General features: G+C 33.8%; 1 protein-coding gene and 1 pseudogene across 2 annotated transcripts in view; one reads left to right on the forward strand and one right to left on the reverse strand.

The window, feature by feature from the left end:
* FCHSD2 (FCH and double SH3 domains 2) overlaps positions 1-13,879 on the reverse strand; it is a 194,331-nt gene that overhangs the window by 32,904 nt on the left and 147,548 nt on the right. For both annotated transcript variants that reach the window (XM_010989217.3, XM_064492675.1), the window contains one exon: positions 10,193-10,297. In XM_010989217.3, coding sequence (XP_010987519.1) covers positions 10,193-10,297 — 105 coding nt within the window. The remainder of the gene's footprint in view (positions 1-10,192; positions 10,298-13,879) is intronic.
* LOC116155390 (large ribosomal subunit protein eL36-like) lies at positions 7,032-7,471 on the forward strand (annotated as a pseudogene).

Consider the following 13,879-nt stretch of genomic DNA (forward strand, 5'->3'; position numbering starts at 1 on the left):
CTTAGTATTGCTTCCCTGTGATGAGCAACAGCTGAAATTTCTGCTCAGTTTTTTGCCTTCCAGTTGTTGCTGTTCTTAAGAGTTTCTGCTCCATATGTGTATTTAGGTTTGGCCAAGGATTTGGATGGTTATCTACATGGAAATATGAGAACTTCCTGACACCCAAGCTCAAGCCAGTAAGACTCAGGCTCTCTGCTTGAATTTTAGTTGTACAGCCCTTCATAAAGAGATGCATAATGTAAATATCAACAAGTATAGTCCCATGCTTTGAACAGTCTAATTCCTCTCTAATTATTCTATGCCTTAGGTAATTTCCCCATCTATCAAATAGGCATTTTAAATATTTTTTACCCCAGGTTAATAATTGTTATCTAATAAAGGTTATAAACTAGTCCCTTACTACCAGAAGCAGAAACCCTTTCTTGTAGAGGTATATTCTACATTCAAAGAGAATTCAAAGAAACTCTAAATTTCACTCAGTACAAGGGCTTAATTTTCTGAATGTATAAACAGCTCATACAGCTTAACAAGAAAAAAATAAACAACCCAATCCAAAAATGGGCAGAAGACTTAAACAAGCAATTCTCCAATGAAGACATACAAATGGCCAGTAGGCACATGAAAAAATGCTCAATATCGCTAATTATCAGAGAAATGTACATCAAAACTACAATGAGGTATCACCTCACGTCATTCAGAATGGCCATCATTAAAAAGACCACAAACGATAAATGCTGGAGAGGGTGTAGAGGAAAGGGAACCCTCCTACACTGCTGGTGGGAACGTAGTTTGGTGCAGCCATTATAGAAAACAGTATGGAGATTCCTCAAAAAACTAAAGACAGAGTTACCATATGATCCAGCAATCCCACTCCTGGGTATATATCTGGAGGGAACTCTAATTTAAAAAGATACATGTACCCCAATGTCCATAGCAGCACTAATTACAAGAGCTAGGGCGCAGAAACAACATAAATGTCCATCGACAGATGTCCATAGATAAAGAAGCTGTGATACTATTTTCACAATGGAATATCACTCAGCCATAAAAAAGAACAACATAATGCCATTTGCAGCAACATGGATGGACCTGAAGATCATCATTCTAAGTGAAGTAAGCCAGAAAGAAAGAGAAAAACACCATATGATATCACTCATATGTGGAATCTTAAAAAAAAAAAGATACAAATGAACTTATTTACAAAACAGAAACTGACTCACAGACATAAAAAACAAATTTATGGTTACCAGGGGGAAAAGGGGGATGAGTAGGGATAAATTGGGAGTTCGAGATTTGCAGATACTGACTACTATACATAAGATAGATAAACAACAAATTTCTTCTGTATAGCACAGGGAACTATATTCAGTATCTTGTAGTAACCTATAATGAAAAAGAATATGAAAACGAATTTATCTATGTGTATGTATGACTGAAACATTATGCCGTCTACCAAAACTTGACTCAACATTGTAAACTGACTATACTTCAATTTAAAAAAAATGCATCAAAAAAAGAAAAAAAAATTGCACTCAGTAGTTTAAGAATATTTGTATTGTACTTTTGAAACTGTTTAATATATACTGCAGGATAGCAATAAAATATTAGGATAATATTAGGAAGCAAAATTTTTAACATGAGAAAAGATATAAATATAAAATCAAAGAAGTTTAATTACATCTTTCTAATTTTAAATTTTCAATGAAAATATCAATATGAACTTACAATTAAAAAAATTCCTAGCTCTAAGCAAAGAAAGGGCCAAGTAATAAATGACACTCATAACAACAAGCATCTTCACAGCCTAGACTTTAGTATCTAAAAACTATTCTCTATTAAAAGAGTTCCTTGGAGAAATGGCTAATTCTAAGTCTGAGCAGGGAAAATACAAGGTGAGGCTAAGATAGCTTGCTGTGCTAGAAATCAAAAAAATGTTCAAAGATTAACGGGGGTAATGTCAAAAGAACACGGAAGTCAGCTTAAATGGACTCTCATGGGCCAAATTTAGACAATATAGGGCTTAAAAAAGGACAGTTATAATACTCAAAATATATTAAATGAATAAAAATCCATAATAAATTGAGAATACATACAAGTGGGACTCCATGAGGAGAAGCAAAGAGTAAGTATTGGGGAAAGAACATCTATCATGGAGCTGTGAACTGAGAAGTTTCCAGAGCTTGTACAGGGCTGAAAAATGCTTCAGTTGTATCCAGTCAGAGTTGAGAGGCCAGAGATCTTATCTGGTACCCATGGCATAAAAAGAAACTGTAGAAAGGAAACGTATCAAGAATAGGGCAAAATTAGCCCTTCTGGAAAGGCTACTCTAAACCAACACAAAGCTTAAAAACAAGCCTTGAACTGATCTGCAGATCAAACTGACCCAGCTGCCGAAACACAAGTCAATAGTATTTAAAAGAAGAAAGGAGAATCCAGATACTCAATAGCCAGTCACAATTTCTAGCATTCATTAAAATAAAAAAAAAAAAAAGAAGTACTAAGTATTTAAATAGCAGAAAAATATAAGCCATGACAAAAGGAAAAGTTAGTCAATAGAAAGAGAGCTAGATATGATGGACTGAGTAGACAAGGACTTTAAAGTCACTATCATAAATATACTTAAGGATTTAAAGAACAACATGAAGATAAATAGGAGTGAATTGGAAGATATAAAGATCCAAATAACCTTGACTGTGGTGGTAGTTTCATAGGTGTATAGATCTATCAAAATTCATCAAATTGTACATCTGAAATATGTGTAGTTTATTGTACAGAAATTATACCACAACAAAGTTGTTTAAAAACAAAGACCAAAATAGAACTTACAGAGCTGAAAATGTAGTATATGAAATCAAAATTCACAAGATAGTTTTAGTAGTAGGTTAAACACTACAGAAAAAAAGATCAATGAACTTGAATACATAGTAACTCATCAAACTGAGATTAAGGTAAAAAATAAGGTTGGATAAAAGTGTGTGGAGTGATCTTTGTATGTAATACGTAGGACAATATCAAGTGATCGAACATTCAGGTTGTTGAAGTTAAACTAACCTAAGTGACAGAAAGCAGATCAGTTGTTGCCTGGTCACTAAAGAACTTTTGGGGTGATAGAAATATTTCATATCTTGACTGTGGTGGTAGATATTTAGAGGTATGCATTTGTCAAGGCATATCAAATTGCTTACTTGAAATGGTTACATTTCATGGTACATATATTATACCTTGATAGAGTTGATTTTTAAAATTCTATGATGTCAATAATGATACTTAAGAAAGGAAAATATTCTTTTGCTGCCACTGGAGGTGACTAGTACTTGCTTATTACAATGGAAAAAAAAAAGAATCTTAATGGTGGAAAGATATGGTAGTGTCACCTTAATTAAAAGTGACGATTCTGGAAAACAGTGTGGAGATTCCTCAAAAGACTAGGAATAGACTTACCATATGACCCAGGAATCCCACTCCTGGGCTTACATCCAGAAGGAACCCTACTTCAGGATGACACCTGCACCCCAATGTTCATAGAAGCATTATTTACAATAGCCAAGACATGGAAACAGCCTAAATGTCCATCAATAGGTGACTGGATAAAGAAGATGTGGTATATTTATACAATGGAATACTACTCAGCCATAAAAACCGACAACATAACGCTATTTGCAGCAATATGGATGCTCCTGGAGAATGTCATTCTAAGTGAAGTAAGCCAGAAAGAGAAAGAAAAATACCATATGAGATCGCTCATATGTGGAATCTAAAACAAACAAACATAGAATCAAACAAACAAAGCATAAATACAAAACAGAAACAGACTCAGACATAGAATACAAACTTGTGGTTGCCAAGGGGGTGGAGGGTGGGAAGGGATAGACAGGATTTCAAAATTGTTGAATAGATAAACAAGATTACACTGTATAGCACAGGGAAATATACACAAAATCTTATGGTAGCTCACAGAGAAAAAAATGTGACAATGAATATATATATGTTCATGTATAACTGAAAAATTGTGCTGAACTCTGGAATTTGACACAACATTGTAAAATGATTATAAATCAATAAAAAATGTTAAAAAAAAGTGACCATTCTTGCATTGTGATGAGAGTTGCTTGTATTATTTCTTTTCATAGGGCTTGTTGATGATATTGTGTAATCTCCTTTACAAGAATATATTTTGTTAATGTTTTATATGCACTTGAGAAGAATGAATATTCTTCATCACTGGGATGTAGGCTCAGTATATATTCATAGGAAATACTTCATTTATTAGGCTTATTTTTATGTGTGTACTCTTGATTAGTCTTGGACCAAAAAAATTATGTATTCAAGTCTTCCACCCAAAAAAGTGACTATTCTTAGCATCAATAAGAAGACAATGTGATAAAAACATAATGTGATGAAAAACATCGCATCATCTATAAAGTATTCTTGTCGAAAATACAGACTATCATCAGGTCTTTAATTTAACTTTCATTTTATAGAATAAATACAAACACATAAAGCCAATATTGCAAAATATTAATAGCTGAAATTAGCATGCTGGAAAACACATATTTATTCTTTCTTTTGTATGCTTGAAAATTTTCACAGTAAAACTGGAAGAAAGTGATTAGTCAAGAGGTCTGCTAACATACTATATTATAAGAGTATAGTGAAACCCCACAATAATAGGTCTGGAGGTAATGTAAATTTGGATATAACATTGGAAATTTTGTTTTTATAGCTGGTTTACCCTTAGCGTTTCATTAACTGTGCAGTAATAAGGACTCATATTTTATGCAACTGAAATTTTTAGACTTCTCTTATAGCAATATGGCAAGGGTCTTACCATTTTTGAATCATTGAATACACAGGTGACATTGTAATTTTGAATTCCTGATATACAACAAAACCTTGTAAGATGATAATTTTAAAAACTGTACCTATGAAAATGCATATACATAGACAATAACTGATTTTATTTTTGGTTTTGTTAATTCATGTGATATCATGTACTCTGGCTTTCAACTGAACATTCAATTCAGATCACAGAATATACTTAATATCTTGCAGAAAGAATCGTATAGTTGACAGTTCCTCCTGCAGACTTTACACCAAATATGAGTTATTAAAAATTTCTGGATATCTTTGACTTCTTACATTAACTTCCTCCTCTTCATGTTTAACATTTCACTGTTAAAGAGAAAACTGTCCTCAACCCAAGTAAAGGTACAATTTAAACATAAAAAATTATTGTGCCCTGAAACAACGTAAGTCATGTACAGCTTCCCAAAAACGGCATTTAAAACTCTTGATTTCCTGGCAAGCTGCTTTAAAAATAGGTATGATATGCCAGACCAAGAATGTATGCTCGTCTGTGTGACAAAAGGCATTTCAGAAAATTCAAATACTTAAATATCAGGAAATGAAAATTGCTACTAAAGTTTAATATAAGCAGATATTGCTTCATTTCAATTCTTAAATAAGTCAGGGGCTGCAAACAGTAGCACAAGTACAAACAATCATAGAGATCATAGCAACATTTGTTCATCACTGTATGTCTGCTATATTCATTCATATCTGGTACACAGCAGGCATTCATTAAGTGTTTCTTAAACAAATCAATTAGTGAATCTGTCTCCAAACTAACCAGTCAATAATTAACTAAGCACTATATAACTCCTATTACATTATTCTTTGGAAAAGCACAACCTATTTATATTTTCAATTTCTTATGATTAGAATAATTTTTTAATCTATTACTGAGTACGATGAAGGTTTCTATTCTGATTAGCAACACTGAATGGAAACACAATATAGAAAAGACTAGATAAAGCAGATTAATCAACAAGAGAGGGTAACATTCATTTTAGTAGGAGTTAAAAACCAAACATGAAGAATATAATGGAATTTTAACTAGCTTTCTCCTTTTTACGTAAGTGTTTATAATAAAGTAAATAACTATTGAATGGGAAGAGAAAATCCAATGCAAATGATAAACAGGCAAAATAAAGAAAAAAGGAATCTATTGAAACCATCAGTCAATTCTTCTGAAGGCTCTTGTGGTCTAGTCTATCCAAAAATTTCATTATGACAATCCTATATTGCCCCATACTACCCTCATATTTGCCATCTAATTTTAGCTGGGTTATTTTCTGTATCTGAGCGGAAATCATATGAGAGATCACCTTAAGATAGCAGTGGGGTTAACTACATTTCACAGATACTCAAAACTGAAATAATGGATCTCGCATTGTGATTTTTAGCATATTCCATATTTTTGGTAAGAAAATTATCTTTGAGAATGCAGATTTAAATACCAATATCAAGAGAGATGAGACATTCTGTTGTGGGAATCTCACTTTGTATTTTTAGCTTTAAGCTAACAAACACAGGGCAGTTTAGCACATTCATGGAAATAACAGGTCATTCAGTCTAAACACAGACTCTGTGTGACTGATTAACCTACTCCTGCTACTACTGGAGGATTTGGTGGAGGTAGGGTAACAGATGGCGTCACCATAGATGGAGCCTGGAAATGGAAAATACAGGAGAGAACACACCCTTAGGAAAACTTCTGAGATTCGTCCTGTTCCATCAAGGCTCTGAAACTGGGTTCACCCAAAGTTTGGAGAAGCAAACAGGAATAGCTCTTCTATACAAGCCAACATTTCTCAAACTAGGCAAGGGCTTGCCAACAGTACTTGGCCAGCACCCTAGGGTAGTGGTTTAGCCATGATCCTGAATTCAGTGAGGAAAATGGCTATTTATTGTTCACCCTAGTCTCTTGACTATGGAGGCTGTGGATCATTTGTCAGGAATGAAGGAGAGCTAGGGTTACTGGGACTTCTCTACAGCAGGCAGATAGCAAACCTTTCTGGTTCAGATCACTTCCATGGGATTGTGCCAAATGCATGCTCATGGTCCCTGTGTTTGCCTATGCTGCTTCTCCTCGCATCACCACCCACCTCCTAACCCTGCCCCAACCACTGAAATACTTCCTCAAAGCCTCTGGAGTCTTTCATTGCGGCAGCCATTGGAGAGAAGCAGCCATGGCTCTGAGCTACCCCATACCCTGGGCTTCAAACAAAGCCCACGAGGTGACCAAGAACATGAGCATGAGAGGCATGCCACCACGGGCACCTTGCAAGCACACCAAGTTCATGTGGGACATTATCCAGGTGTGTGGCTTCGCACGTTATGAGCAGTGGGCCATGGAGCTACTCAAGATCTCCTAGGACAAGTGGGCCCTCAAGTTCATCAAGAAACGTGTGAGGACACACATCTGCACCAAGAGGAAGAGAAAGGAGCTGAGCAACATCCTGGCCACCAAGAGGAAAGTGACAGCCAAGAAGGATTGAGCCCCTCCCCTGTGCATAATAAACCTTTTCAAAAACAAACAACCCCCCCCAAACAAAAACAAATAACCTCTAGAGATCTGAAGGGGTATCTGAAAATCATTAGTTTATATTAACATTCAACCCAATGCAAAAATTCCTTGTATAGACTCTTTTGTACACTTAAAGTGCTACATCACATCTCAGGGCAGCTTATTCTGTTGTTGGACAGATCTAATTATTAGAAAGTATTTCCCAATAGCAAGCTCAGGGGGAGGGTATAGCTCAAATGGTAGAGCGCAAGCTTAGCGTGCATGAGGTCATAGGTTCATTCCCCAGTACCTCCTCTAAAAATAAATAAAGAAACCTAGTTACCTCCCTCTGCCAAATAAAACTAAAAAAAAGAAAGACAATAAAAGCAAGCTCAAATCTGCCTCCTTCCCACCTTCTTCTTTTGGTTCAAGTTCTGCCTCTTGAGGTTGCATGGCATAAATCTGTGCTATCCCTTTCTCATCTGACAGCACCCCTCTTAAATCCTACCTCTTTTGTGTGACCGGCCCTAACAACTCTTCTCACAGTGATCTCTGTGTCCACTAGGCTCCTTAAGTATTCAGTTATACTCATGTGAACCACTCCTCAGTACTTAGGCTTTGCAGTCTTTATCTTTGGCATTCTTTAAGCTTTCCCAACATGAACATATTTTTCTTGAAGGCTGAACATTCTCAGTCTTTTCTAACCGTCCGCTTTCACATCCCTTCACTATATCACACTGGGTAGATAACTATACACAAGTGTGCACAGGTCCTCCATGAACTGGTCCTAACCACAGTGACTTTACTTACTTTCTACCATATTTCCTTACAAAAATCCTCCACTATAATCAAATCCAACTGCCAAACTATACGCTATGTCTTCCTCCTTTGCAAATAACTTTCTTTTCTATCTCAACCTCTTCCCCTCTAGGAAAAGGGAGTATTAGCTCAAGGTACATGAACTTCTGGACATTGTATAAAATGTACATTTTTTTTTGTGGGAGAGAGAATTTCATACTTTCATACAATCCTCAAAGGGTCCCATGACCCTCCAAAAAAGTAAAACCTACTGTTGTAAAATTTTTTTGCCTTGTCTGCTTAACCAATTCTTCTCTATTCTTAAAAGATCAGCTTTTGGAATGCAATTAGAGCATTCTCTAACACTATATACAAAAATAAACTCAAATGGATTAAAGACCTAAATATAAGACTGGATACTATAAAACTCTTCAAGGAAAACAGGCAGAACACTCTTTGACATAAATTGTAGCAATATTTTTTTCAAATTAGCTCCTAGACTAATGGAAATAAAAGCAAAAATAAACAAATGGGACCTAATTAAACTTAAAAGCTTTTGTACAGCAAAGGAAACCATAAACAAAACAAAAATACAACCTACAGAGTGGGAGAAAATATTTGCAAATGACATGACCGATAAGGAACTAATTTCCAAAACACACAAACGGCTCATACAGCTTAATAAAAAAAAAAAAAAAAAAAACACAAACACAATCAAAAAGTAGGCAAAAGACCTAAACAGACATTTCTTTAAAGACATATAGATGGCCAACAGGCACATGAAAAGATGCTCAATATCACTAATTATTAGAGAATTGCAAATCAAAACTACAATGAGGTATCACCTCACACCAGTCAGAATGGCCATTGTTAAAAAGTCTTCAAATAATAAATGCTGGAGAGGCTGTGGAGAAAAAAAAGGAACCCTCCTGCACTGTTGGTGGGAATGTAAATTGGTGCAACCACTATGGAGGACAGTATGGAGGTTCCTTAAGAAACTAAAAATAGACTTAACCATATGATCCAGCAATCTCACTCCAGGGCATGCATCTGGAGAAAACTATAATTCGAAAAGACACATGCACCCCAGTGTTCACAGCAGCACTATTAACAATAGCCAAGACATGGAAGCAACCTAAATGTCCACTGACAGATGAATGGATAAAAATGATGTGGTATATATACACAATGGAATATTACTCAGCCATAAAAATGAATGAAATAATGACATTTGTAGCAACATGGATGGACCTAGAGATTACCATATTAAGTGAAGTAAGTCAGACTGAGAAAGATAAATATCATACGATATCACTTATATGTGAAATCTAAAAAAATGATACAAATTCTATTTCCAATCCAAAACCAGACTCACAGACATAAAAAACAAACTATGGTTACCAAAGCGGAAAGGGTAGGGGGAGGGATAAATTAGGAGTCTGGGATTAAAAGATTACTATATATAAAATAAATAAACAACAAGGACCTACTGTGTAGCACAGGGAACTATATTCAATTTCCTATAATAACATATAATGGAAAAGAATATGAAAAGAATAAATATATATGTATGTATATGTATAACTGAATTGCTTTGCTGTACACCTGAAATTAACATTGTAAATCAACTACATTTCAATAAAAAATAAAATTTAAAAAAATCCGCTTTTGCCCCTGGATCCAGTGAACCTTCTATATGGGTGAGATTCTTCTAGGCTCTGAATTTATGTATCTTAATTTCTATACCATTAATTTGACTTATTATGTACCTTGTAAAAACTTTTAAAATTAGCCTTTGCATTGTGACTTAATTCTTTTGTTATTTAATGTTTCATGATTGTAAACGCTTCAAAGTGGGTTCAGTATCTTTTTGTCATGTGTACTACCATAAAGCAGGCACTCAAAAATAATACTCTGGACACAGACTAAGATGCTGAATCATTTTCAAATTAATCAGTGTGTAGAAACTGAATTGTAAAGGTACACAGTCATGGCTGTGATGCTGTTGGAGTGGGGCAAAAATGCCACAGTTAGCTGCCTCCTCACCTCTGCTTTACGAATATTTTCTCTAGCTTCATCTATTTTCTGTTCCAACTCTGTTCGGCTTTGTTCTGATACTGCAACTCCATGACATTCCAGATCATCTAGAACCTATTAAAGAAAATAGGAAAATGATGACTATTTTTTATTTTTCTCTTTTTTTCTTAAGTGATTATAGTATTTAGATAATTTAAAAGACTTTAGTGACAAATGACCATGACTCCATTTTTAACTTTTAATTTTTTATTTATTTACTTGATAATTAAAGAAAAAACTGAAATAATTACAGTTTTAATAATAAATTGCAAAAGTAGTACAGGGAGTCTCTTCACCCAGCTTCCTCCAAAGGTAACTTATATAACTATAGCATAATATAAAACCCAGGAAAATGACATTTGCCCTATCTATAAACTTAATGTCGATTACATGTTTTTATATATATAGCTTTAATTTTTAAAAATTACATGAATATAAAGCATTGTTTAAAAAATAACTAATAAAAAATGGCAAAAAGTCTATTGTATCTGCACACCCCACCATGTGCCCCCCACCTCTAGATAATCACTGTCCCATCAACTTATTTGTACTTTACCAAACCATTTCTTATGTATGTCCTACGTATTTGCACAGTTTTGTTTAAAAAATAATGAAATGACAGCTATCATCCTTCATTGTGTCTAAGAAACTTATGTGTGTATACAGAATGACTTCATTCTCTAATTAATCCATAGATTCAACAGTACAACTGTACCATACTTTATTTACTCTTACTCTATTGCTATTTGACTTTCTGAATTTCTTGGTATTATTAACAGTACTGTACAAACAATCTAGTCAATGACTCTTTGAACACATTTGGGAATAAGATAAAAACATAGAAGTGGAAACTGTACATTTTAATAAACATTGCCAAATTGCCCCCAAAAGGTTGTATCTACTCTTCTACAATAGTGTATAAGAGCATGTTTTTCTATATTTCTCCAGCACTAGATATGGTCAATCTTTGATATTTTATAAAGATTATCTTATTGTTTCAATTTTCATTTCTCTGTAACAGAAAGAGCATCATTTCACATGTTGCTGGTCATCTGTATTTCTACTTTCATAAATGGGCAGTTCATATCCTCTATCCATTTTTTTCAAATTTTTTGGGTTTTTTTGTTACTATTTAAATATTATTTCCTTCTAGATATTGGCCCTTTTTCTGTTACTTATGTTATAAATATTTCCTTCCATTCTATTCCTTTTCTTTTAACTTTTTAAAAGTTCTTTTTTTTACAGAAATTTTTAGTTTTTATGTGGTCACATCTATCAATCTTTTCCTTATGGTTCCTGGGTTTTGTCTTGCTTAATAAGCCATTGGTAATACACCAAAAATATACTATATTTTTTCAGTTTTTAATAATCTTGTATCTAGCATTTAGCTCTTTAATTCTTTTGAAATCTATCTTGTATATGGTGGAAGGGAGAAATCTGACTTTATATTTTTTTCCAAATACACAATAAATTGTTCTAATGACATTTACTGAATAAATTCTTCCCCCAAAGATTTGAAATGCCATTAACATGCTTTTTATTATGAAAAAATTCAAATATACTCAAAGAGACTAGTATGATGAACTCTCATATATAGATCACCAAGATTCAAGAGTTATTATTAAAACTCGTCTACATTTGCCTTATTCTTTTTTCCGTTGTCAAAGCAAATTTCAGATATCACATCATTTCATTCCTACATGTTTTAATAAAAGTCTCTAATAAACTAAAACAACGCCAAAAACAAAAAAACCCAACCATAATACCATTATCAGACCTAACAATAATTCCTTGGTAGCCTTAACATGAGATTCTTCATTAAAATTTCCTGTTTGCCCCAAAATGACTTTTTATGAATCAGTATCTAGAAGTCCATACACGCATAGATCATTTTCTTTGAAATATTTGTTAACTCTTATATGATACTACAGTTTTAACTACTATAGCCATTATTGTATGTTTCAGTACATTCTAAGGCACATATGGCTTATTATTGTTGTTCTTGGCTATTCTTGTACATTTAAAAAAATCCAGATATATTTTAGAACCAAATGCTAAGTTCCTTTAAAAATATCTTTTAAGTTTCATTGGGATTGCATTGAAATTACCAACAAATTTAATAAAAATCCACATTTTAAAAAAGTCAGGGAAAGACAAATACTGTATGTTATCACTTATATGTGAGATCTAAAAAATAAAACAAACTACTGAATATAATGAAAAAACGAGTAGTTACCAGTGGGGAGAGGACAGAGGAGAGGGACAAGATAGGGGTAGAGAATTAAGAGGTACAAACAACTATGTAAAAAAATAAATGAGCCACAAGGACATATTGTACAGCATAGAGAATATAGCCAATGTTTTATAATACCTATAAATGGAGTATAACATTTAAAAAGTGTGAATCACTATGTTGTACACCTGAAACTTACATAATGTAAATCAACTACACCTCAGTAAAAAAAATTTTTTAAAAATTGTTTAAATCCACAAATTTTGCACCTCTCCAATTACTTTTGTCATTTTTTTTTTACATTCTTTGGTTAAAAAAAAAAGTCTTTCTTCTTAAAGGTCATGACATCTTACTCATTGTTATATCAGTATTTTATTGCTGGGGTGCATAATTTTTTCCAACTGTATTTCATAATTTATTATTTCTAGTTAATAGGAAAACTAACTGAAATCTTATTACTTAGTTTGACAGTTGGGTCTCTTATATTTTTAGGGGTACACAATCACATCATCTATAAATAATGACTGACGTAGCTCTTCCAAATATTTAAAAACCTTTTCTTCCATTAAAAGCCTTGAGAAAGTGGTGATGATGGATGCTGTTTTTTTATTTTATCATTGTAGAAGGCAGAATGGCCTCCAAAGATGTCCACATTACCTAATCCCTTGAATTGCATATACATAAGACATAATTTGCTGATATATTAGAGTTATGGACCTTAACACAGATTATCCTGGATTATCTGAGTGACTCCAATCTAATCACATGATCTCTTATAAGCAGAGAACTTTCTCTGGCTGGAGTGAGATGAGAAAGGTTAAGTCAGTGAGATTCTAAGCAAGAGAAGGATGCAACGCACCGCTGCTGGCTCTGAGATGTAGGAGTCTATATGCAAGGACCAGAGGGAGAGGCATCTAGGAGATAAGGGTAGCCCCAGCTGATACAGTTTAAGTATCTGTCATACAGTTAAAAGGAACTAGATTCTGATAACTTGAATGAGCTTGGAAGTGGATTTTCCCTCAAAGGCCAGCCTAGTAGACACCTTGATTTTGGCTTTGTTAGAGCTGGAGCAGAAAAACCAGCCAAGCCCAACCAGACAACATACAGAACTGTGAGACAATAAATCTGTACTGTTTTAAGCCACTAAGTTTGTGGTAATTTGTTACCGCAGCTATAGAAAACTAATAGAAATACGAAGTGTAATGTTCGCTATAAATTTCAGAAAGATATCCTTATCAGAGTGAAAAACTGTTTATCCAGCTGGCCAGGAATTTTGTTCTACTTTTTAATCTCTAAGGTATACTGAATTTTATCATGTACTTTATTAGAGAACTATGACAATAATCACATAATTTTTCATTTTTATTCTGTAAATGAAGTTTACTATATTGATACATCTTCTAATGTCAAATTATCCTTGCACC

The sequence above is a fragment of the Camelus dromedarius genome, chromosome 12 (assembly GCF_036321535.1).
Source record: "Camelus dromedarius isolate mCamDro1 chromosome 12, mCamDro1.pat, whole genome shotgun sequence".
Lineage (NCBI taxonomy): Eukaryota > Metazoa > Chordata > Mammalia > Artiodactyla > Camelidae > Camelus > Camelus dromedarius.